Source organism: Mirounga leonina, unplaced genomic scaffold (assembly GCF_011800145.1).
Source record: "Mirounga leonina isolate KUSES-001 unplaced genomic scaffold, KU_Mleo_1.0 Mir_129, whole genome shotgun sequence".
Classification (NCBI taxonomy): Eukaryota; Metazoa; Chordata; class Mammalia; order Carnivora; family Phocidae; genus Mirounga; species Mirounga leonina.
In genome coordinates, this window is record NW_023270323.1 from 41,890,933 (window position 1) to 41,917,108 (window position 26,176).

A 26,176-nucleotide genomic window follows, 5' to 3' on the forward strand; every position below is an offset into this window, starting at 1 on the left:
GTTTTTTTTCCACTTGGGGATTCTGTATAAGATTTTTTAAGGAAAAAGGTTGTATCGCTGCTTTAAAAAATATAGAAACATTCCTATAGCAGATTGCTCGAATAACAGTGTCAAACTAGAATTTTGTTGGATGAAAAGTTGAAGTGCACATAGTTATTGAGGCATAATTTTTAAATTACGGACTTTTATTATCAATGTAGCTGTTATGGCATTTGTCATAGTACGCTATGACTTTATATTTCCTTTACTTAAAAAATATGTACACTTAATAAAATGCATGTTTTTGCTTGTGGATTATGTGGAGGGGAAAAAAATTCCCATTTTTTTCTACTTAATCACAATCTAACATAATTTACTAACTTGTTCAGCTTCATTCACCCAAGTTTGTAAAGTGGGCTCTTTGTAAGTGTATTTTATTGAAGTTAAATTTGGGAATATGACTTTGTTTCTGATTTTTTGAACATAAGTACTTTTTGAGAAATGCCTGTTAATATTAAATTTTCTTAAAGATTTTATTTATTTGACAGAGAGTGAGCGAGAGAGAGAGCACATGAGTGGGGAGGGTCAGAGGGAGAAGCAGGCTCCCCACTGAGCGGGGAGCCCAATGCGGGACTTGATTCTGGGACTCTGGGATCATGACCTCAGCTGAAGGTAGTCACTTAATCAACTGAGCCACTCAGGCACCCTTAAATTTGTTTTTGTCACTTATACTCTAAGCTCATGTTTTCTTAAATTGGAAAAGTCAAATTTCATTCTTTTTAAATATGAAAATTGTTTTGTTGAAATTTTTTTTTTTTTTTAAAGATTTTATTTATTTATTTGACACAGAGAGAGAGCGAGCGAGAGCAGGAACACAAGCAGGGGGAGTGGGAGAGGGAGAAGCAGGCTTCCCGCCCAGCAGGGAGCCCGATGTGGGGCTCGATCCCAGGACTCTGGGATTATGACCTGAGCCGAAGGCAGACGCTTAACGGCTGAGCCACCCAGGCGCCCCTGTTTTGTTGAAATTTTAAGAATAAAATATTACTTTAGCTTTAGAAGTTTTATAGGGAAAGTGAAGATGGCAATTTTGCTTTATTAATGAGGGATACTGAAGAAAGAGATTTTCTTTGGTCTTGCAGGGCCTGAATTTCCCTTTCTTACTTCTTTTTCCCTTCATCATACCGTCTCCAAAGGGTGAGTTTACTTTTCTACCTTCTTGTCCAGAGTGTTGCCTTTCCAAGATTGGCTCCTTGATTCTTGTACACTTTTTAAAGTTTCTTCCCATAGTTAGTGCTCTGATCTACCAAGATTTTTCACATCTGGGTGGACTTTCTCTTTTTGGTGTGATGTTAGCTCAGTTACCCTCTTCTCTTTTCTGCTCAGTTTTTCCAGAACTCTCCTGGTTCTCTGAAATGATTTGCTGAGGGAGCTTGAGAAATAGCTCTGCTATGAATTGGTATTTATTTTTCTACTTATAGGTAATTTTGAAATTTGTAGAAATTTGTATCTTCTAGTTATTTGGAAGTTATGGGATTTGAGTGATTTTATTGAGCTGAATGATTTTTAGGGGGGATGTGTGGATATATATGGATTGAGGTGGCTTCCATTACTACAGTTGTCTGGAGTTCCTTTTTCCTTTCCTTGAATACATTTGAAGTGTGTGTTTTTCAGCAGAATACACATTCTTTTCAAGTGTACATGGAACATTCTTCAGGATAGATCACATATTAGGTTACAAAAGAGGCCTCAACAAATACAAAAAGATTAAAGCCATACCATGCACCTTTTCTACCACAACACTATGAAACTAGAAGTCAACCACAAGAAAAAATCTGGAAAAACCACAAATACATGGAGGTTAAAGAACATGCTACTAAACAATGAATGGACCAACCAGGAAACCAAGGAAGAAATAAAGAAAAAAATACATGGAAACAAATGAAAATGAAAACACAATGGTCCAAAACCTTTGGGATGCAGCAAAAACGGTCCTAAGAGGGAAGAATATAGCAATACAGGCCTACCTCAGGAAGCAAGAAAAATCTCAAATAAACAACCTAACCTTATACCTAAAGGAATTGGAAAAAGAGCAACAAATGAAGCCTAAAGCCAGCAGAAGGAAGGAAATAATAGAGATTAGAGCAGAAATAAATATATAGAAAAGAAAACAATAGAACAGATCAATGAAACAAGGATCTGGTTCTTTGAAAAAAATTAATAAAATTGATAAACCTCTAGCCAGACTTATCAAAAAGGAAAGAGAAAGGACCCAAATAAATAAAATCACAAATGAGAAGAAATAACATCCAGTATCATAGAAATACAAACAATTAGAGTATCATGAAAAACTGTATGCCAACAAATTGAACAAACTAGAAGACATGAATACATTCTTAGAAACATATAAACTATGAAAACTGAAACAGGAAGAAATAGAAAACTTGAACATACTGGTAACCAGCAAAGAAATTGAATCAGTAATTGAAAAACTCCCAACAAACAAAAGTACAGGACCAGATGGCTTCACAGGAGAATTCTACCAAACATTTAGAGAAGAGTTAATAACTGTTCTTCTCAAACTATTCCAAAAAATAGAAAAAGGAAGGAAAACTTTTAAATTCATTCTATGAGGCCAGCATTACCCTGATGTCAAAACCAGATACAGATATCACTAAAAAAGAGAACTACAGGCCAATATTCCTGATGAACACAGATGCAGAAATTCTCAATAAAATACTAGCAAACTGAATCCAACATTAAAAAAAAAAAAATCATTCACTGTGACCAAGTGGGATTAAATCCTGGGCAGCAAGCGTGATTCAATATTCACAAATCAATCAATGTGATACATCACATTAATAGGAGAAAGGATTAAAACCATATGATCCTTTCGATAGATGCAGAAAAAGCATTTGACAAAGTACAACATCGATTCATAATAAAATCCCTCAACGAAGTAGACTTAGAGGGAACATACCTCAGTGTGATAAAGGCCATATATGAAAAGCCCACAGCTGATATCATCCTCATTGGGGAGAAACTGAGAACTTTTCCTCTATGATCAGGAACAAGACAGGGATGGCCATTCTCACTTTTATTCAAAATAGTACTGGAACTCCTAGCCACAGCAATTAGACAACAAAAAGAAATAAAAGGCATCCAGACCGGCAAGGAAGAAGTCAGACTTTAACTATTTGCAGAAGGCATATGATACTCTATAGAGAAAGCCCAAAAGGCTCTACTCAGAAGGCTGCTAGAACTGCTAAATGAATTCAGTAAAGTCAAGGATACAAAAATATACAGAAATCTGTTAGCATTTCTATACACCAATAATGATGCAACAGAAAGAGAAATCAAGGAATCATTCCCATTTACAACTGCACCAAAAACCATAAGATACCTAGCAATAAACCTAATCAAAGAGGTGAAAGACCTGTACTCTGAAAACTATAAAACACTGATGAAAGAAATTGAAGATGACACAAAGAAACAGACATCCCATGCTCATGTATTAGAAGAACAAATATTATTAAAATGCTTATATTACACAAAGCAGTCTACACATTTAATGCAATCCCTATCAAAATACCACCAGCATTTTTCACAGAGCTAGAACACTTAATCCTAAAATTTGTATGGAACTACAGAAGACCCCCAGTAGCCAAAGCAGCCTTGAAAAAGAAAAGCAAAGCTGGAGGCATCACAATTCCAGACTTCAAGTTATATTACAAAGCTGTGGAATTCAAAACAGTATGGTACTAGCACAAAAATAGACACATATATCAGGTGAACAGGATAGAAAACCCAGGAATGAACCCACAAATATATGGGAAGTTAATCTTCTACAAAGCAGGAAAGAATATCCAATGGAAAAAAGACAATCTCTTCAACAAATGGTGTTGGGAAAACTGGATAGCAACATGCAAAAGAATGAAACGGGACCACTTTCTCACACCATACACAAAAATAAATTCAAAATGGATTGAAGATCTAAATGTGAGACAGGAAACCAATAAATCTTTGAAGAGAACACAGGCCGTAACTTCTTTGACATTGGCAGTAGCAACTTCTTACTAGATGTCTCCTGAGGTAAAGGAAACAAAACCAAACAAACTATTGGGACTTCATCAAAATAAAAAGCTCTGCACAGCAAAGGAAACAATCAATAAAACTAAAAGGCAGCCTATGGAATGGGAGAAAATATTTGCAAATGACATATCTGAAAAAGGGTTACTATCCAAAATATATAGAGAACTTATAAAACTCAACATCCAAAAAATGGATAATTGAATTACAAAATGGGCCAAAGACATGAATAGATATTTTTCCAAAGAAGACCTACAGATGGCCAACAGACACATGAAAAGATGCTCAACATCACTCTCCTCAGGGAGAGGCATACCAAACTATAATACCATAACTATAATGAGATATCACCACACCCTGTCAGAATGAAGTCAACTACACAAGAAACAACAGTTGTTGGTGAGGATGTAGAGAAAGGGGAACCCTCTTGCACTGTTGGTGGGAATGCAAGCTGGTGCAGCCACTGTGGAAAACAGTATAGAGTATTCTCAAAACATTAAAAATAGAACTACCCTATGATCCTGCTATTGCACTACTAGGTATTTACCCAAAGAATACAAAAATACTCATTTGAAGACATACATGCACCCTGATGTTTATAGCAGTTCTACAATAGCTAAATTATAGAAACAGCCCAAATGTCAATCAACTGATGAATGGGTGAAGATGTATATGTATATACAATGGAATATTACTCAGCCATAAAAAAGAAAGAAATCTTGCCATTTGCAATGACATGGTTGGAGGTAGAGAGTATTATGCAAAGTGAGATAAGTCAGTCAGACAAAGACAAATACCATGATTTCACTCATATGGAATTTAAGATAGAAAACAAGCAAAGGGGGGGAAAAAAGCAAGTGGTAAACCAAGAAACAGAGTCTTAACTATAGAGAACAAACTGATGGTTACTAAAGGGAAGTGGGTGGGGGGATGGGTGAAATAGGTGATGGGGATTAAGGAGTACACTTGTGATGAGCACTAGGTGTTGTATGAAAGTATTGAATCACTATATTGTACACCTGAAACTAGTATTACACTGTACATTAATTGGAATTTAAATAAAAACTAAAAAAATCATGGTAAGATACAACTACGTACCTGTTAGCATGGCTAAAATTAAAAAGACAAAAAAAAAGACAAAAGACTGACAGTATTAAGTGTTGGAGAAGATATGGAAGAATTAGAACTCATACACTGCTAATATGAATGTAAAATGAAACAGCCACTTGGAAAAAGGTTTAGCAGTTTCTTAAAAAGTTATACGTCTGCCTGCCATATGATACAACTATTCTATTCCTAGGTACTTAACCAAGAGAAATGTATGTCCATACAAGATTTGTACATGAATGTTCATAATATTTTCATATGTAATAACCCAAAACTGGAAATAACCCAAATGTCCAACAGCAGGTGAATAAACAAGTGATAGGGGGTGCCTGGGTGGCTCAGTTGTTAAGCATCTGCCTTCGGCTCAGGTCATGATCGCGGGGTCCTGGGATCAAGCCCCGCATCGGGCTCCCTGCTCAGTGGGAAGCCTGCTTCTCCCTCTCCCACTCCCCCTGCTTGTGTTCCCTGTCTCCCTGTGTCTCTCTCTGCCAAATAAAGAAATAAAATCTTTAAAATAAACAAACAAACAAATGGTAGTATATCCATACAATGGAATAAATTCAGCAATAAAAATAAACTTGTTATTTGCAATATCATGAATGAACCTCAAAATGTGAAATCTCAAGATTTCAGTGAAAGAAGCCAAACAAAAAAGACTAATGCTCTATGATTTGATTATGTAAAATTCTTGAAAATGGAAGCTAATCTATACAACAAAAAGCGTATCAGTGGTTGCCTATCAGGTGATGGGCAAAATAAAGATATTCCAAAGGGACACAGGAAACTTTTGAGGGTGATGGGTATGTCCATTATCTTGATTGTGGTGATGGTTTCATAGGTGTAAACATATGTCAAATCTTACCAGATTTTCCACTTCAAATGTGTACATTATTGTGTTCTGCATCATACCTTAATAAATCTGTTTTTAAAAGGCCTCCAAAAACATGAAGTGTATGTATTTATAGAGAATTCTTCAGACTCAGTATTCATTATGATAATTTCATTTACTTTCAATTCAGTGAATTATTTCATATTACCTTTTTAGTTCTTCTCTGCTTCATGTAATTTCTTCTATAGAAATTAGATATAAGAGATACAGGTGTTGGAAAATTAGTTGATTCCTAATTATAAAGTGAAAAGAACAAAATGATATTAAGTCTTAAGTTTCTTAAGTTCAGAGGTGAGCTGGGGTGCCTGGGTGGCTGAGTTGGTTAAGCATCTGCTGTTGGCTCAGGTCATGATCCCAGAGTCCCAGGATTGAGTCCAAGGATTGAGTCCCGCAGTGGGCTCCTTGCTCAGTGGGGAGCCTGCTTCTCCCTCCTCTACTCCTCCTGCTTGTGCTCTCTCTCTCTCTCTCAAAGAAATAAAATCTTTAAAAAAAAAAGAAATTTCAGAGGTGAGCACCATACCTGTAAGAATGAAAATAGGACTTTTAATAGAGCCAGTATAAAGACTTTGTGATATTATTAAGTGAATTTTTGCTAAGAAAATTGCATATGTTACCTTAGAGTACATTTATGTTAATTTATACATATACTTAAGGTAATAGTTTTGATGTTAGTTAGGCTAAACTTATGGTATATTTTGGCAGTTATGTCTAATAAAGGGAAATAAAAGCAGGAAAAGAAAGAATCAAAAGTAGAAGAAAGATAATGGGAAGAGAATACTGACCTACATGTGATAGGGATCTTAAGGATGTCACTAGTTACTGACATGCAGGGTCTATTGTGATTATATTCAACTGTCTGTGACAAAGTAGTTTTATTCCTTGGTGTTTGTGACTTTTCCTGAATTGCCCACCAAGCAAATAGAAAAGCACACAGACTGATCTAAAATGATCAAGTCTAAAATGAATCCATTTCTAACATTGATAGCTTACAAACCAAAAAAGCTTTCCTAAAATAAGCTTACTAAATTCTTCAATTCGAAGTAATTTTTTGTTGTTGTTCTTTAAGAAACAAAACAAACAAGCATAGGGAAAAAAAGAGAGAGGCAAACCAAGAAACAAGACTCTTAACTATAGAGAACAAACTGCTGGTTACCAGAGGGGAGGTGTTTGGGGGGGGGATGGGTGAAACAGGTGATGGGGATTAAGGAGGGCACTTGTTGTGATGAGCACCGGGTGTTGTATGGAAGTGTGGAATCATGATATTGTACACCTGAAACTAATATTACAATTTATGTAACTAATTGGAATTTAAATAAAAATTAAAAAAAAATCTGGGTGAGCATTTTCTGTGTCATTTTTTAAGTAATATATTGAATCATTAGTTTTTAATCTTTTATGTAGAAGCTTTAGGAAGGTGATAGTTATGAATAATGATTGCTCTACAGGGGAAGATAATATGAAATTTTTTTTTTTTTAGATTTTATCCATTTAGGGCCACCTGGGTGGCTCAGATGGTTAAGCGTCTGCCTTCGGCTCAGGTCATGGTCCCAGGGTCCTGGGATGGAGCCCTGCATCGGGCTCCCTGCTCAGCGGGGGGCCTGCTTCTTCCCCTCCCTCTACTGCTCCACCTGCTCATATTCTCTCTCTTTGTATCTCTGTGTCTCAAATGAATAAATTTAAAAAAAAATTACCCATTTATTTGAGAGAGAGAGTGCATGAGGGCACGCAGGGGAAGGGGTAGAGGGAGAGAGAATTTCCAGCAGACTCTGGGCTGAGCGTGGAGCCCCATTTGAGGCTTGATTCCCTCACCTGGAGATCATGACCTGAGCCAAAATCAAGAGTCAGATGCTTAAGGGACTGAGCCACCCAGGGACCCCTTAATAGCAGGACCTATTAAAGGCCAGGCACAGGTGATATTTTGTGTTTTATACTTCCTTTTTGCAGTGATTGCCCTTTTGACATTTGATTTATTGGTAATAGATAAAGGGCTGGAAGGTTTCAGTTATCAGACCAGGTAAGTAATTTGAAGACAGTTGTTACAGATGATACACAATTAAAATACTTTTCAAGAAAAAATGAAATAAAACAATTTTATGGATATGTTGGAAATTATTTTTAGAGAGATTATGCTATAAAATGGACTTTGGTTTGAATGTCATCACAACTTCCTCTTATTTTTAGAAAGATAACCAAAGCTGATGTAAATGAAAAGAACCTCCTTAGTTGTTGCAAAAATCAGTGTCCTAAAGAGGTAAGCTTTAATAGAACCTTTTAAGTTGTATTTCTTGGGCATTGTTTCTCTGGATTTTCTCTTTTCTTCTTGGTCTTCTTATTTTGGGTCTTTTTTGAACCTGCTAGAAATGTGGGTCCAGAGAGGAAAATGTGATTGATGTCTATAAAAATGTAATATATACTAACTGTAGATGTACATCTCTTTATGAAATTTTGGGGTATTAGAACTAGGAATGACTCTTTGAAGATTTTTTTAAAAGCAGTTTTAAAGATGGCTTATATACTTTATATGATAAAGTATTGACCTAATGCTTACCCCTCCATCCCTTAGAATATAAATAGGTAAAGAACTGTGTGGGTCATAGGCAGTTAGGCAGTAAATCCATAGTAGGATATTTAAAAAGCATATTTGTGTGTGTGTGTGTGTGTGTGTGTGTGAACTTTAAGGTTCATTATTATCTTGAATTAATATAAAGCACTTATATATAAAGTTTTATTTTTAAAGATTCTGATGCTTGTATATGCATTGTATTTGTACTGAAAGTATCAAAAATAGTTTAGAAAAATTGTTCAGAGTATAAAGTTGTAAAAAAAAACCTCACTGGTGATTTATCTTGGTGATAATTTGGAAACCAAAGTGGTCTATCTGTGATTGGTCAATTTATTTATTTATTTATTTATTTATTTATTTTTAATAATTGGTCAGTTTAAAAGTCAGAGTATTTCCTTTGTTGTTGGAGATGCGGCAGTGACAGTGATTTGATTTGGTTGGACATTTATAAAGGAAATCCTTTTGACTTACAGATGTACTAACAGTAACACTTTAATTTTAATTCTTTGTCTTTATGCACTTATCTCTCATCCTCTTTAGAGTCAGGGAGAGATGATGACAAAGCCTTAAATATAGTAGTCATTCTCTTTGATTAAATAAAAATAGAAATTAATGCATAATATGCCTTTTTGTTAACAATATTTCCTTTTTTTTTAATAACATATAATGTATTATTTGTTTCAGGGGTACAGGTCTGTGGTTCATCAGTCTTACACAATTCACAGTGCTCACCATAGCAAATACCCTCCCCAATGTCCATCATTCAGCCACCCCATCCCTCCCACACCCCTTTATTCCAGCAACCCTCAGTTTGTTTCCTGAGATTAAGAGTCTCTTATGGTTTGTCTCCCTCTCTGGTTTTGTCTTCTTTCGTTTTTTCCTGTTTTAACTAAAACTTTGGATGCTTTTTATGGATTTCTGTTTAAGAACTATTGGAAATTGAATTGAGTATTTTAAAAGTTATGTAAGATTATTAAAAGGGAGACCATTTCAAGCAATAAATGATTATTTTAAGAACCCTGTCTTTATTATATAAGTGAAACTAAGGGCATTGGGATATTTCTAATTTAATTTTCTGATTTCTTCAAATCCTGACTTCTTCCTTGTTAAAATAAATTTTCTTCTGTCCAAATTCAGATTCCAGGTAATAAGTGGTTGAGAATGTTACATTTTTAATGATTCAGTAACTTGGTATGAGATTGTATTTCGAAATAACAAAATTAAATTCAGGGATTGCTAATTTGCAGTTTAGCATTTCCTTGGCTATGATTCAGTTGTGATAATGTTACGACATTTGGTGGGACTAGATGAGTGATCACTGTTTATATAAAAATTAGTTTTCCATGCTCATGATTTTTGGACTCTAGGCCCATCTGGAGCCCTAGTATTGCTAGAGTCTCCTTGGGCTCTCTTGAAATAAATAGACTTAGTTTGGGAACAATCCAAGTAGCTGTTATATTTCGAAACAGTCTAAGAGTGGACAGGTGAATATCCTTGTGTCTAATAGAACTTATTCTAGTTTATGACCTCTGGACATTGTTAAGACTACAGCAGTGCTTCTCAAACAATCAGTTCAAGGGCTTCTTAAAACAGATTAATGGGCCCTGCCCCAGAGTTTCTGATTTTGAGGGCCTGGAGTAGGGGCCCAAGAATTTGCATTTCTAATCTTATATGTGATAGTGATATTGTTGGTCTGGCATTACGGTTTTGAGACCCACTAAGCTATAGAATGAAGTCATACTTAGGATCAACCAAGAACTGTGTCATTTGAATCTGCAGTGGGTATCTTATACTTGGAGTTAAGGTATGGGATTATGATAAATTCTGATGTACTGATAAATTCTTGTTTACTTTCTCCTCCCTTCCCCATACTATAGATTTCTTGGGGGCAGGCACTATGTCATATTTATCCTTGTATCCAGCCCCTTGTTCCCTGTTTGTACACATTAGGTGGTTGGTAAATGTTTGTTTGAATGTGAATGAAACTGAACTGTGGAAGTGGTATAGACATATCCTTCTAGCTCCACTGATGCTCTCATATATACTCTGTATATCTTCTGGACTGGTTTGAATTTAACAAAAAGAAGATTTAAGATACCATGAAGAACTGCACCTTTAAACTGTGCCCCACATATACAATTCTACTTTTAAAAATTATTTCTGAATTTGGTTTTATCATCCCTGTGAAGCTTTTCTTCTTTTTACTTGAGCAAATTATTTAATGTGTCTGTAACTCAAAATTGTTCATGTATAAAATGGGGGCAATAATACTGCTCACTTCTGAGTACTGAGTATTAATGAGTTAAATGTAAATGTCTTAGTATATGTAAATGTCTTAGTGCTATATATGTGCTAGCTATGGTGATGATGGGATGGGTATTTATCCATAAACAGTATTGTTTTGCAAGCTCTCTATAATTATTTTTAAAAAGCTTTTTTTAATTGTTGGGATTAAAATGGGACATTTTGAACTAGATAGTATTGGTTCTTGGTAAGGTGTTTGAAATGACATATGCCCCACGTGTTAGCAGAATGATGTTAAGGGCTGAGTAGAGTAGAAGAAAACCATCCCACGTTGAGTGGAAAGAGTAGGACATCTCATCTTTAAATGAATATCAAGGTTGGATGTTTTAGAAAAGCCTCTATTTTTTGGTGTGAAGTCTGTAATGAAGATACAGTCATTATATATTATGCATTTTAATCAGCTTCCTTTGGAACTGCTTTTCAGCTCTTTCAGAATATAATCTGGCTTTTGAGATAACACATACTTGCACACCTGGTTTTTTTAAACAATGAAATTACTACCTACTCAAAAGTACGTAATACGTACATGGACAATTTAACAAATAGTTAAAAAGTCAACACCATATAACTTCACCCAGGTCAAAAAATACAGTATTGTTGCATCTCAGAAGTCTACCAAAGTCCCTGTCTGGCTGTGGTTTCCCCCACGCCCCAATCCTATTTGTTACCTCCATCTGCCTTTTATAGTAACTATTTCCTTGCTTATATTTATGGTTGTCACTACTTATATTTGTATTTGGAAACAACCTTGTTTGCTTAATTTTATACTAAAAGTTCAAAAGTATGAACTTGTGTGACCTTAGTTTGCTCTTCATTACGTTTGTCGTGTTTATTGCATGTGGCTATAGTCATGTTTCCATTGTACGAGTATACTATGGCTTATTGTATTTGCTTTACTCTGGGTAGATATTTGAGTTATTTCCAATTCCAGACTCATACTTTATTCCAAAATATTGCTATGAACATTCTTGTTTGTGCATTCTAGTATATGTGTATATAGATTTCTCTAGGCATATAGTGGTGCCATTGCTTGGTCATAGGGAATGTATAATTTCAACTTAATGTCATATTGATTTCCAAAATAGTTGTACAATTTACTATCAGTAAATTTTCTAATTTACTGCCAGGTTTTAAAGTTCCTGTCATGACATATCCTTGTGAACACTTGGTATTGTCAGAGTTTTAAATTTTTGCCAGTCTTGTGACATTTTGTTATTTTAATTTACATTTTCCTGATTACTAGTGATTTTTAATACTTTTTCAGGATTAATGGCAATATTTTGGTCTCTGGGACATATATTGGATACCAGCATAGTATACTTCTGGATGAATTTCAGTTCTCCTTGTAAGCTAGAGTAATCAGTTTCATTAACTTATCACAAAAAGAAGATATATTTGGAGGATATTGGGGACCAGTTCATAGACTCTGAAGGAAATGCTGTACAGCCAGCTTTGGGAAGAGCAGAATCTGGGCAGCCCCCAGGGGCTTGCCAGCAGGAGCTCAGGGGGCTCTGTACTGAGAGGACTGTTCAGACCACCACCTCTTTCTTTTTAGTTTTCAGATTATCAGGAGAGAAGATCTGATTGATCTCCTTAGGTTGAGGGGCTCCCTTGGCATTGGCAGCAAAAGACAGGGGACTAGAACAGATAGCATAGCCATGGCCATGAGAAAATTGTGATGAGCCAGGTAGCCATCCCAATTTATGTCTTCTGTATCTTCTACCAGCAGTGAAGGTGAAAGGCATGGAGATTCATGGAAGAATTGTTAGATGGGGTAACAGGATCAAATGCAGTATTCAGAGAAAAGATACATTTTGAAGGCAGAAGATTCAGTTAGAGACAAGAGAGACTTTCAAGATGGTAGTGAAATTGTGAAGAGTGACCATGAGGTCTTTTAGGAGGCAGAAAGATATAACATCCAGACCAGTGGTTTGTAGCTTTTCATCAACCCCCAACATTGAAAAGATAGAACATTATAGCCATGATTCTGTGTAATTTCAGAAAGATCTTTATTGATTGTGACAGGCTTCCCTAGTCACTTTCCCCTTTGGAATTATTGATTGAAAGTAGAGTGGTTAATTACTTTTAGAGAAGATGACTGATGTAATTACCTCACAGGTTAAAGAAGGAACAAGAGACTACAGAGACATGTTTTGAGAAGAAGAGAGGCTAGGTTGTCAGCTGATGCTGAATGTTTGTCTTCTTCGTGAAGTCAGGCTAGAGGCACTGGCAGGAATGAAGGTGGGAATGAAGTTGAGGAGACAAAGACTTTAAACAGCCCTGTGAGGCAGGTATATGACAGTGAATAAATATTGAGCTTATTAAGCAGTGTTCGGGGCCTCGTTAGGTGTAGAGAGAAACAAAACTGAAGTGGTCCAGGAATGCTAGTGTGGAACTCATTCTAGCAGCTCAGCCCTACGATGGGATTGATGAAAATGTAGTCTGAATGTCCAAATTTAGTTTTGGTATGAATGTCTCAGCTAAAAATGAAAGAACAAGAAATCTAATTGCACACTAGAGAGACACTAAAGGCATTGGAAAAAACTTGTGAATTTTTTAAAAGTGAGTAGAGTTAAGAGTTGGAAGGATCAATCTACTGAATCATAAAGATCAAAAGTTGGAGAATTCAAATGTTTATTAAGATGCCTACTATTTATAAGGTATCTTTGTTAATGAGTATAAGAGACACAAAGAAATAGACCATTGCCCTCAACTAACTTATTATTTTATATAGCTAAATATTTTATAATAGCTAAATATATCAAGCACATAAAATCCTCGCAACAGCTATACAAAATTCTGTTACTCTGTTCCCAGTTTTATATGTGAGGAACAGAAAAGTTGGGGGGCTTGCCCAAGGTTTCACAGTTGGTAAACAGGGAAGCTGGCCCTCAGTTGCAGGCAGCCTGACTTTGGAATTTAACCAGTAACTAGTGGTATCTTTTATTCCCAGTCTGGTTGGAGAGACAGATATCTCTGAGGTGTCTAAGCATTTTTTTTAAGTTTAAGACCATACAAACAATGTCACAATAGTTTAGAAATATATTTCTTACATAATTACTATTATTTGTTCAAATATAGGCAAACTGCTATCATGCTTCTATGGTGATTTAAGCCATTTTTTGAAATTTGGATAAGATTTGAATACAAAGAGGGTCAGAACGTTTCATCTGAAAGCTTGCCTGGGATAAGAAGATAGTAAATAAGTAAAGACAAGGAGCCACCTAGATATCATGGCAGTTACTGAGTTCGTTTGGCTATCTATATATGTTTTGATATATAGTAGCAAAGAGAAATGATTTAGATTAAAAGGCTAAGCAGTTGTATTACAATACAGTGCCTTAAGGACAAGGAAGTTTTCTTTCTTTCTCATATAACCATACGGGGAAGGTAGATGTTTTGTCACTGTGCTCCACGTATTCATCCAGGAACCCAAGTAAGCCAGGCAGCTCTGCTTCTCTTTGACACATGGTTTCCATTATTGCTCTAAATGTCATCATTTAAAGCACATTGAGAAGGGAAGGACCTGGATGTGTGCTCTTGAAATGCTTTAAGGCACAAAAGCACTTAATCTTATATTCCATTGGCCAGAACATAGTCACATGGCTATAACTAGTCATAATAGTGATGTTCCACTCCAAGATACACTCTTGGAGTGGAACTGGGGAGAATATGTAACATTTCTGTGTAATTAAAGTAATTTATATCTAAAAGAAAAAGTTGAAAAATTAGATGATTATCCAGGGTTGATTGACCCTATTGTAATAGACTCTCTCTCAAAATAGTTGTGGAGGAAGGGGAGTTTGCAGAGTCTGACTAGAATGTAAATATGTGATTGCCTTATTTTGGTTTTATTTTAGCTTCCTTGTGGTCACAGATGCAAAGAGATGTGTCATCCTGGTGAATGTCCCTTTAATTGCAACCAGAAGGTAAAACTTAGATGTCCTTGTAAAAGAATAAAAAAGGTAAATATTTTAAGTTATTGAAAATACTTTTTTATGTAAAAATTTTCTTTGTGTTTTGGTAGTTCTTTGGCTTTTTACCCTTTAAGATCTTATTTTTTAGAATTGTTTTACTGTTAGCCTGTTTCTGTAAATATTTTAAAAATCAGCTTTGTTTGGCAATTTAGTTTTCTGTAATTTATTCATAAAAGAACTTTGTCTTGTATTGGAATCAAGTTCAGTGCCCTTTTTTGGATAGAATCAATATGCTCTAGCTTTGAGGTCTTTGTACAAGGAACACAATGTGAGTAATAAAGTGAGTTTCATGGTTTAAGAAATGGTCTGGAATTAACCTTTGTTGCTCTTGTTTATGAAACAGTTTTTGCCAGCGGTATCGAGTTGTGAAAACATAGCCTTAAAGAGACTTCACATGCATAGCCTTATAAAATTAGAAAATAACAAACTTGGAGAGAATTCATTTTAAGATAGAGGTAATGGAGGATTAAAAGGGCAAAACTAATGATTGGAAAGCTCGACGGAAGCAAACTGCACACCGTTCATCTAAGCTTACAAAGGAAGAGGCTCACTGTTGTCCGATGTCAGTGGCTGGGTGGTCTTGTTTTCAGTTCTCCTTTTCCTTGACTTCCCTGTTCACACTGTCCACCTCTGATTTTTGCTATCTTGGTTAAAGTTGCAACTCCTTTTTTTCTTCATGTTCTTACAGTCATCCCCTAAAGCTAGTCTTTTTCTTTTCTTTAAATTCACTCTTGTATTCATCCATCCAACAAATATTTATTGAGAATCTTTTGCTTTTACTGAGGATCTTTGCTTTTCATTTATTTTCACAGCTTCTATTCACTTCCTAGGATAGGTAACTTCTGAATTTAAATGTATAGGCCTGACCTCTTCTGGAGTTGAATCCATAGGTTTTAGATATTTAAATTGGACCATCTTTTTTTTTTTTTTTTTAAGATTTATTTATTTATTTTTTAAGATTTTATTTATCTGAGAGAGAGAGAGAGAGAGCGTGCACGCATGTGCAGGGTGAAGGGCAGAGGGCTGAGCAGGGAGCCCAACGCGGGACTTGATCTCAGGACACCGGGACCATGACCCGAGGCAAGAGTAGACACTTAACCTACTTGAGCCACCCAGGTGCCCCTAAATTGGACCATCTTTATGTGAAAATCAATGCTTGGTCACGCCATTTTAATCTGAGATGTCTCTCAAATTTTCTCTCATCTCATGTTACTGTCCGAGTGTGGTCGCCACCCACTAGAACTTTGGCAACAGCTCATTCTTGGACTTTAAGAACAGCTTCATAACAGATTTCCTTGCCTCCAAGCATAATTACCCTAATCTAAGTTCTTCAATGGTTCTTCATCACTTCTGGGAAGAAATATGCATTTAAAAGAAACATGTATGCATATACAGACTTGGCATTCAAGAGAATCTATGATGGCACCTTTGCCTGCTTGTCTCCGCTCTCATTCTCCAGCAGTCATCCTGTGACTCTGTTACTTAAGTGCCCTAACATATATGCTATACTCCCTTTTAATCTGTGGCAATGTAGACATTCTTTCTTTTCTGTAAAATGCCAAGTTTTTTCCCTTTACTGTTCCGTTTACTAGAATCCTGCTAGTACTCAGTGCAAGCATTTCCTTGTTTGGGAAGGTCTTCCTTCCCCTGACTCTCTTGCAAAGACTTAGATCCTCTTTCTGCTTAGTTTTCTTTATTCTAGGTTCATGACTAAAAGCTTTGTGATTCTAGGGATGTCTGTAACCTTGTTTTCTCATCCATAAAATAGAGTTTATATGTAGATTTATTGAAAGGAATGAAAGAGGTAATGCTTATATAGCATTTAGCACAATGATTGTTAATGTTTAATAAATAATAGCTGCTACTACTTACCACATTATTATGTTATTTTTCTTATCGTATCCCCTGTCCCTAGCAAAGTGCTTTTCATGTAATAGGTGCTCGATAAGTACCTTGGAATGAGGAAGGGTAGGATCCCTCTTTCAGGCTGATAGACTTAACTGCAAACACAATATTTATTTTTGTCTTTAATGTTTGTATATGTTATTTTTTCTTTGTCTGGACTGTCCCTGGAGGACTCTGTTTATAACAACCTCAGCCAAAAATGAAGAACTAAACTGAGGAAAAAACCCTCTAAATAATAAAATTCCATGCTATAAAGTGTTTTCATTAAAGTATGTGTACTTTGCTCATAGGATTGATGATCACACATCTTAACTCTGGTAAATGTAAACTAAAAAAAAATAGTATCTGAGAGTTTGGTAAGAAAGGAGAATTTGATATAGATAGGTACACTTAGAGCAAAAGTGATATCTGGCAGCAATAAAAAGATAGATAAAACATCTACAAAAGCAGATTCTAGGACTTTAAAATAAGGACCACTTATTCAAATAGTTCACAAATTGATTATAGGATTGATGTCACATCATCAAGAAAAGAGTAGATTAGGTTTTTATTGTTTGACTAAGGAGGCATTGAAGTGCAAACATAAACTTTAGACCAATTTTAAAAAATTTTAAAACTTTTTAAAAAATTAAATGGTTGAGAGGAAAATTGGTAGCTCTCCAGAAAATTCTCTAGAACTGCATGAGTTGGTAGCCATTAGCCACATATTGCTGTTTATTTATTTGAATATTTTTTAGCTTTATTGATGCACAATTGACAAAAATTGTATATATTTAAGATGCACACATGGGGGCACCTGGGTGGCTCAGTTGTTAAGCATCTGCCTTCGGCTCAGGTCATGATCCCAGGGTCCTGGGACCGAGCCCTGCATTGGCTCCCTGCTCAGCGGGAAGTCTGCTTCTCCTTCTCACACTCCCCCTGCTTGTGTTCCCTCTCTCGCTGTCTCTCTCTCTGTCAAATAAATAAATAAAATCTTTAAAAAAATAATGAACACATGATGATTGTGTATACATACACACTGTGAAATGATCACAGCAATCAAGCTAACATTTACCACCTGGTTACCATTTCTTTGTGGTGAGAACACATTCTACTCTCTTAGCAAATATAAAGTATATAATACAATATTATTAACTATAGCAAGCATGCCATATATTAGATTCCTCAGAACTTACTCATTTTATCACTGAAAATTTCTACCCAGTGACCAATTTCTCCACATTTCACCTCACCCCTAGCTCCTGGCAATCTCCATTCCCTTCGTAGCTTTTCTAATTTTTTAGATTCCACATACTAGTAAGATCATACAGTATTTGTTTATCTGTATCTGTCTTATTTTACTTAACCTGATTGTCTCCATGTTCACCCATGTTCTCTAAATGGCAGGATTTCCTTCTTTTTTGTGGCTAAATACTATTCCATTATTGGTAGATAGGTGGGCAGATCACATTTTCTTCATCCATTTATCCACTGATGTACACATACCTTGTTTCCATATCTTGGCTATTGTGAATAATGATGCAGTGAACGTTGGAGCACAGATATTTCTTACTTTTTTCATTTCCTGGGTATATATCTGAGAGTAAGACTGCTAGAACCTATATTAGATCTATTTGAAATTTTTTTAAGAAGCCTCCATACTGTTTTTCATACTGGCAATGTTAATTTACATTCCCACCAACACTGTACAAGATTTCTTTTTTTTCCTATATTCTTGTCAACACTTATTATCTATTGGCTTTTCACTTATAGTTATTCTAACAATTGTGGGTTGATTATCTCATTGTGGTTTAGATTTGCATTCCGTGGTGATTAACGATGTTGAGCACAGTTGCATGTATCTATTGGCACACATACAGCCAAATTTGAATTTTAATGAATCAACATGAAATAGTAGTAAACATTTCCTCGATTTCACTGGCCACATTTTGAGTTTTCAGTAGCCGTGTGGAGTTAATGTTCCTCCTTTGAATAGCACAGATGCAGAACATTTTTATTGTCTCAGAAAGCTGCGTTGGGTGGTACTACTCTGGAGCATTTTATAGCACAAAACAATAAAGAAAAATAAAGAATGAAAAGGAAATTGAAGCCAAATTGATAGTGGCTCTTAGTAAATAATTATTAAATGGATGCTTTAAATTTTATGGTATTCACTTTTTTCCAGTTAGGAGTAAATAAAGGAATGATCACTGTTTGAATCAAGACATTTAATACTTGTAACCATATCATTAAATATTCATGAACATGACTTTTAAATAATATGCATAACCTTAAACTGTCAGATATTTTGCTTTTTTATGGCATACAGTTAGGACTCTGAGGACTCTAAAAATCTTTTAAAATCAAATTTAAAAAAACATTTTATTTGTAGGAATTGCAGTGCAACAAAGTACGTGAAAATCAGATTTCAATAGAATGTGACACAACATGCAAGGAAATGAAGCGGAAAGCATCTGAGGTAATGTCATGTTAAATGTCTTCTTTTTTTTTAAAGAGAGATAGTGTGAGCGAGCACGGGGTTGGTTGGGGGAGGGACAGAGGTTGAGGGAGAATCTCAAGCAGACTCCCCACTGAGTGCAGAGACCGACACAGGGCTCGATCTCGCAACCCTGAGATTATGACCTGAGACAAAATCAAGAGTCAGATGTTTAACCAGCTGAGCCACTCAGGTGCCCCAAATGTCATTTTTAATGTGCTAATTAATGGCCTTTTCCTATTTATTTTGTGCATTACTTTATGCGCTTATTACAAAGAACTCAAAATCTCATCTTTTTTGCTTTTATAAGAAAGCCTATTTTTTTCTTTTTTAAGACTTTTTATTTATTTATTTGAAAGAGAGAGTGAGAGAGAGAGCATAAGCAGGAAGGAGAGGGAGAAGCAGACTCCCTGCTGAGCAGGGTGCCTGAAGTGGCACTCAATCCCAGGACCCTGGGATCATGACCTGAGCTGAAGGCAGATGCTTAACTGACTGAGCCACCCAGGCGCCCCAGGAAAGCCTAGTATTTTTTTTTTTTTTAAAGATTTTATTTATTTATTTGAGAGAGAGAAGATGAGAGACAGAGAGCATGAGAGGGAGGAGGGTTAGAGGGAGAAGCAGACTCCCTGCCGAGCAGGGAGCCTGATGCGGGACTCGATTCTGTGACTCCAGGATCATGACCTGAGCCGAAGGCAGTCGCTTAACCAACTGAGCCACCCAGGCGCCCCAGGAAAGCCTAGTTTTACAGACCTATTTTGAATCCCCAAGTGTGCTCTTTATTGTCTAGTGTGTACTAGATTTTCTTTCCATCCTTGTACTACCAGTTAGTATATGTGCTCCAGAACATAGTTGTTCATCTTAATGTTAGTGTAAGCCTCCTGAAAGTTAGGTTAAAATAATACAAAGTAAGGGGCGCCTGGGTGGCTCAGTCATTAAGCATCTGCCTTTGGCTCAGGTCATGATCCCAGGGTCCCAGGATCGAGCCCCACATCAGGCTCCCTGCTCTGCAGGAAGCGTGTTTCTCCCTCTCCCACTCCCCCTGCTTGTATTCCTTCTCTCACTGTTTCTCGCTCTGTGTCAAATAAATAAATAAAATCTTAAAAAAAAAAAAAAAGACAAAATAAGATTTTGGAATTCTTTGCTGTTTGGGTTACCTCTAGTGTCACTATTTCCCTCCATCAATCTAATTAATGAATAAACTCTTGATTTTACTTAACACTAAGGATTCCCTTCCAGATAGAGCATTTGTGGAAAATGGTCAATTTCAACTCTAGAAAAAGAGTGGTATTTAATAATTTATTGTAGACTTAGTATGGTAACTCAAGAGAAAAAAATCAGTTTTAACACTTTCATTTTGCAGTTTTGTAATTCTTTGAATTGTAATTTCATATCTATTAAGTTGTTAAGCTGAAATGTTTATATAAAGGACAACACTATCCCTCCCCTCACCTCACAGTCTGTTAGAACCTTGGTAACACCTCAGTGTAACATTTTACATGTCTTTAGGTAATTTCCAATATAAAGTTACCAAAAGTTGTTATGGGTTAGTGGATCCTGGGTGGGAAGATGTTAAAATTCTAAATAAAATTTGATGATTACAATGTTAATTCACTTTTAAATGTCTTTAAACAGATAAAAGAGGCAGAAGCCAAAGCTGCTCTCGAAGAGGAAAAACGAAGACAACAGGTAACTCAACAAAATATTTATGTCTCTTTGTATCATTGTTAGTTTTTATGCAAACACAAGGTATATTCCACAGATAAACCGGGAGCCAGTCAACTGTTCCCTGGACTGAAAATAATATAGTTCCTACAAAATGAAAATTAGCCACTCACTCACTTCAGTTCAAGTATACTGAACCTCTGAAAAGGCGTGAAATCTTGTATAGTCCCAAATTTACTTCCTTGCCAGGCTCATCCATTCCTTACTGATAAGAGTTTTAGCTCCTCCTTTGGTTGGTGGATGGGGGTTAGAGTGTGGCAGCATCCGTTTTAAGGCATCTCCTGGAGCCCATTTCTTCACTCACCTAAAAGTATTTGAGTTCTGTTTTGCTGACTTGCAGATGGTCTGTAAAAATGAGTGTTGTTTACTAACCAATGCATTTACTTTAACAATATATTGCCTTATTTCCCTTTTAGATTCCTATTAGCAAGATTATTATCTGTTCTTTGCTATATATGAGATAACTACATTCCTGGGGGCGCCTGGGTGGCTCAGTCGTTAAGCATCTGCCTTCGGCTCAGGTCATGATCCCAGGGTCCTGGGATCGAGCCCCGCATCAGGCTCCCTGCTCAGCAGGGAGCCTGCTTCTCCCTCTCCCTCTGCCTGCCGCTGTGCTTACTTGTGCTCTCTCTCTGTCAAATAAATAAATAAAATCTTTAAAAAAAAAACAAAAAACAACTACATTCCTGATATCCTGTTTGCTCAAATACCATATTGGTCATATACTCCAAAGAGTGGTTTAACTTTCTAATAGTGACATATAATTATTTGTCAGTTTGCATTTTGAGATGCTTATACTTAGCAAGAAGGGTATATTATATGCAAACTGTTGTCTTTTGAATGAGGAAATTACAATTTGTATGACTTCGGGGGAGGACATTGGAAACAATTTAGGTAGCAATAAAGGTGGACTAAAATGACCTCTGATATTATATGGTTCTATAAAGTTGATTTGCCGAATATTCCAAAATAAGTTATCAGAGTTATTACACTAAAACATGGATTGACTGGAATCCTGGGAGATTAACTTATTAGGAATAGTTTAGGGTGAACCTTCTTCCCTTTTTTATAAACCATTTGGATGGAAATTTTAAATATATTCCCTATTTACTGACCTTTTAAACAGAGTGTATGGAACATAATTTAAACTATAAATGATGACTGTGGGTCATTATTAAAGCATTAGTTATTTTACTGTGTCAGTTCTCAAGTTTGGCTGCTTTTAATGTATTTTGATCTTGTTCTCTATTTCAACAACAACTTGAGAGTATTCTGACATCTTGGTTCATTGAAGAATGCTTCTTTGTGTTAAATTAAGTATAGGATTAGGGCATCTTCAAATGTGGTTTATGGGCAAAGTAATGGATATATTAACTGAAGTTTGTACAGTTGACCCTTGAATGACACAGGCTTAATCTGTTTCAGCTGTGCGGGTCCACTTTTGTGTAGCTTCTTTTCAGTGTCTATAGTACAGTCCTGTAAATGTATTTTCTCTTATGATTTTCTTAGTAACATTTTCTTTTCTCTAGCTTACTTTATTGTAAGAACACAGTATATGATACATACAACATACAAAATATGTGTTAATCAACTGTTATTGGTAAGGCTTCCAGTCAACAGTAGGCTGTTGGTAGTTAACTTTTGGGGGAGTCAAAAGTTATATGTGGATTTTCGACTGTGTGTGGGGTCAGCACACCTGACCCCTGCATTGCTCAAGGGTTAACTTATATTTCCTTCTGTTAAATAAACAATTACAGAATCTTGCATGGATATTACATATATATGTTTTAGTTGATGACTGTCATGTTTTAGTTACGATGCACTGTAGTATATCATGTTACATTATCCTGTATAAAGTTAAGTAACTTCTTAACAGAATAAAAATCCACATTTTATAATAAGTATCATCCAGTTATCCTTTTTTAGGACCAGTTTTTATATAATTCTGCTTTCTAAAATTGTCATTTTGTTTAAAGCATGAAGCGTTTTTCCCCTGAAGAATTTCTGCTTTGTTTTTAAATATACTTGATAAAGATAATCTGGAAGTTTTTTCCCCTACTCACTTGAATTTCTTTCATACAAGCCATTAATGTTTATTATCAGCATTGTAAAAAAACTAGAATTATAGGTATTTTTATCTCACTGGGCATCTCTTAGTACTTGCTAGAAGCTGTATATTATAGAAACCCAACAGATTAATGGTGTTGGAGTATAAAATTAATGTCTATATTTAGGGCACCCTGATTTAATCAGATGTTTGTATATTTAAATAGTGTCAGGGGCGCCTGGGTGGCTCAGTTGGTTAAGCGTCTGCCTTCAGCTCAGGTCCTGATCTCAGGGCCCTGGGATCAAGCCCCCTGGTCATCATTGTCATCCAGCTTCCTGCTCAGTGGGGAGTCTACCCCTCTCTCTCCCTTGTCCCTCCCCCCCCCGCAACCCAGCTTATGCTCTCTCTCTCTTTCTCAAATAAATAAAACCTTTAAAAAAAACTAAAAGTAAATAAATAGGGATGCCTGGGTGGCTCGGTCTGTTAAGCGTCTCTATTTGGCTCAGGTCATGATCCCAGAGTCCTGGGATCATGTTGGGCTCCTTGCGTGGTGTAGTGGAGAGCCTGCTTCTCCATGTGCCTGCTGCTCCCCCTGCATGTGCTCGTGCGTGCGCTCTCTCTCTCTCTGACAAATAAATAAAATCTTAAAATAAGTAAATAAATAAAAATAAAAATAAATAATGTCAAAGTCAGGCTTATGGTCTGAAATAATCTCTTTTGTTACTCCCCCATTTCCCTTTCTGCTTACCTAAACTCTGAATTTGTTGAATACAGTCTGTAATGGATAGTTTTTTAAAAAAATCAAATCGCTGTATTTATTACATACCATTACTATTAAAACATTTGGCACATTGATTTATTTTCATCTGGAAAATTTCAAGTCAATGTATGTATTGAATTTAATAAAAATGATACTGTTTTGGTTTTTGATTTAGGCTGAACTGGAGGCTTTTGAAAACAGACTGAAAGGTCGTCGGAAGAAGAACAGGAAAAAAGATGAAGTGGCAGTTGAGCTAACGCTATGGCAGAAATACAAATATTATCTCCTTCCAGCGTGTACAGTTGTGGTTTTAGTGTTTGCATGGTACATAGTCCATGATGTGGCTTAAAAATTTTTGATCTGTTAATATCCCTCAGATTGGATTTAGAGAAGTTGTTCATTCTGGAATATTAGGAAGTGTATACTGTAGAACATATCTATTCACATTCATCTCTATATTTTCTTCCAGCTGTTGTTAAAAGGACGGAATGTTAAGCTTTATCTTAATTAGCGTACTAGAAGTGGCAATATAACATTTTTAATAGTAAAAGCATGACTGAAATTGTAAAATATCTCGTAAGCCACAGCCAGTGGCCGGGTAACATGTCAGTTGTTCATTGTGCTTCCTTGTGTTAACATAGTTGTTTCACTTCCTATCTCAAACCAACTTTTTTTGCAAAATTAAGATGAAACTGAGCCATATGTGCAGCAAAAGGAATAGGTCACAATGTTTTCGTTACTTCTTAAAAGGTACTTTTCTTGATCATGTAACTTTGTACTTTAATTATTCTCTAAAAGACCTCTTAAATTGTAACATGAAGCTATACAATTAGATTCCAGAAATTGGTTTATTAGTGAGGAATTTTTATCAGTTATTGAAATAAATTTTTATGTAGTAGGTACCTCAGAGGAAAATATAATTGTTTTTTAAAAAAAGCCAGGCTAGATTCCTCACATGTGGCTATTTCTTGTGTAAGAAGCATTTAACTGAAGTTTGGCATGTTTTGTAAAACTTGTATGTGTCTTTTCAAAGTAATAATTAAAAAACCTGGTATATATGAGCAATAGATGCTGAGCACAGGGCTTATGAGCTTTATATACTTATTCTCATTTCTTCTTACCATGATCCTGTAAGTAGATTTCAGCTGGAAGTAATCAGTTCTTATGAAAACAAGCTGATAGAGAAATATCAGTAAGCCAAATCTGTTTGAATTGTCATTTTAAATGGTTTTGCTATTTAATTTTTGTATGATTAATGTTTTCATTAAAATTTTTCATACCAAATTTGTAACCTAGAATATTTACTATTATCTAATAGTAATAAAATTATAGTCAGGAGCCTATAATTTTAGGCTAGGTGTTAATATCACTGTATAAAATCTCTAATACTTGATGCAAAACGTAATTATTGATAGACACTAAAAAGTATAGAAGTATGTTTTAAACAGAAGTACAAAGAAGGATTTCTAAACTTTGCTGACTTTAATGCAAAAATTTTTAATGTTCTGTTCTTTGATCTAGTGTTAGCTAGTGTCTAAAATGAAAGGGCAGTCATTCCTTTCATTATGGTATTTGTGTTTTGACTTCAGATTTTTTTCTTTTTTACCTTTCTCAGTGTTAGAGTACCTGGGTTGTGTTTCAGAAGCTCCAAATTAGAGCTGCTACACTCAAGTCATTTCCTTACTCTAAAATGAGTATTAAAGACTGAACAACTAGGTGTCTACCTGGGGAGCTGTTTTCATGTATCTCAGAATTTCAGCCTAATAAACAAGCCTGAAGCCTGTTTCCTATCTGTTTGTTGGGCTTCTGTTCTGGCTAGTTTTCTTTCTAATTTGTGGGGAAGAATTTAGTGAGCAGAGAGAGGAGATTGAATGAATGAATAATAAGTTAAGCTGTTTACTGTTTTTTATTTGCTTCATTAATTTACCTAAAGTCACACACTATTTAATCAACAGATATGTTTCCTGTGTGATAGGTACTTTGTAGGTACTAGAGATAACCCCGATCCTTTCTCTTGGGAAGCTGGTAAGGAGCGGAAGATCGCAGGCAGGAAGTAGATACTCAATAAAATAGACATCCTTTCATGTGTGATAAGTGGTGTTTAAAAATGAAATGGTACAGAAAGTGATGAAAAAGGGGGTGAAAGGTCACAAGCAGCTTTAGATTGGGAAATCCCGCTGAGATGGGGACATCTGAACTATGACCTGAATGGCCTCCATTTGAAGATCTGAGGGAAAAGTCCATGAGGGAGGGAAAGTAGCAGGTACCAAGTCCGGAAGCCCCACAGACTTTGTGAGGAATTAGGGTTTATTCCAGTCACAGTGGGCAGTGTTGGAAGGTTGTCAGTGGGGAATAGTTGCT

At 35.8% G+C, this 26,176-nt stretch overlaps 1 protein-coding gene across 5 annotated transcripts in view; it reads left to right on the plus strand.

The window, feature by feature from the left end:
- Positions 1 to 25,594, plus strand: part of NFXL1 (nuclear transcription factor, X-box binding like 1) — a 77,866-nt gene extending 52,272 nt beyond the window's left edge. For all 5 annotated transcript variants that reach the window (XM_035005032.1, XM_035005031.1, XM_035005033.1 and 2 more), the window contains exons 19-23: positions 8,243 to 8,312; positions 14,789 to 14,893; positions 19,182 to 19,268; positions 20,919 to 20,972; positions 23,991 to 25,594. In XM_035005032.1, coding sequence (XP_034860923.1) covers positions 8,243 to 8,312; positions 14,789 to 14,893; positions 19,182 to 19,268; positions 20,919 to 20,972; positions 23,991 to 24,164 — 490 coding nt within the window. In that variant the 3' untranslated portion in view covers positions 24,165 to 25,594. The remainder of the gene's footprint in view (positions 1 to 8,242; positions 8,313 to 14,788; positions 14,894 to 19,181; positions 19,269 to 20,918; positions 20,973 to 23,990) is intronic.
- The last annotated feature ends 582 nt before the right edge of the window (positions 25,595 to 26,176 follow it).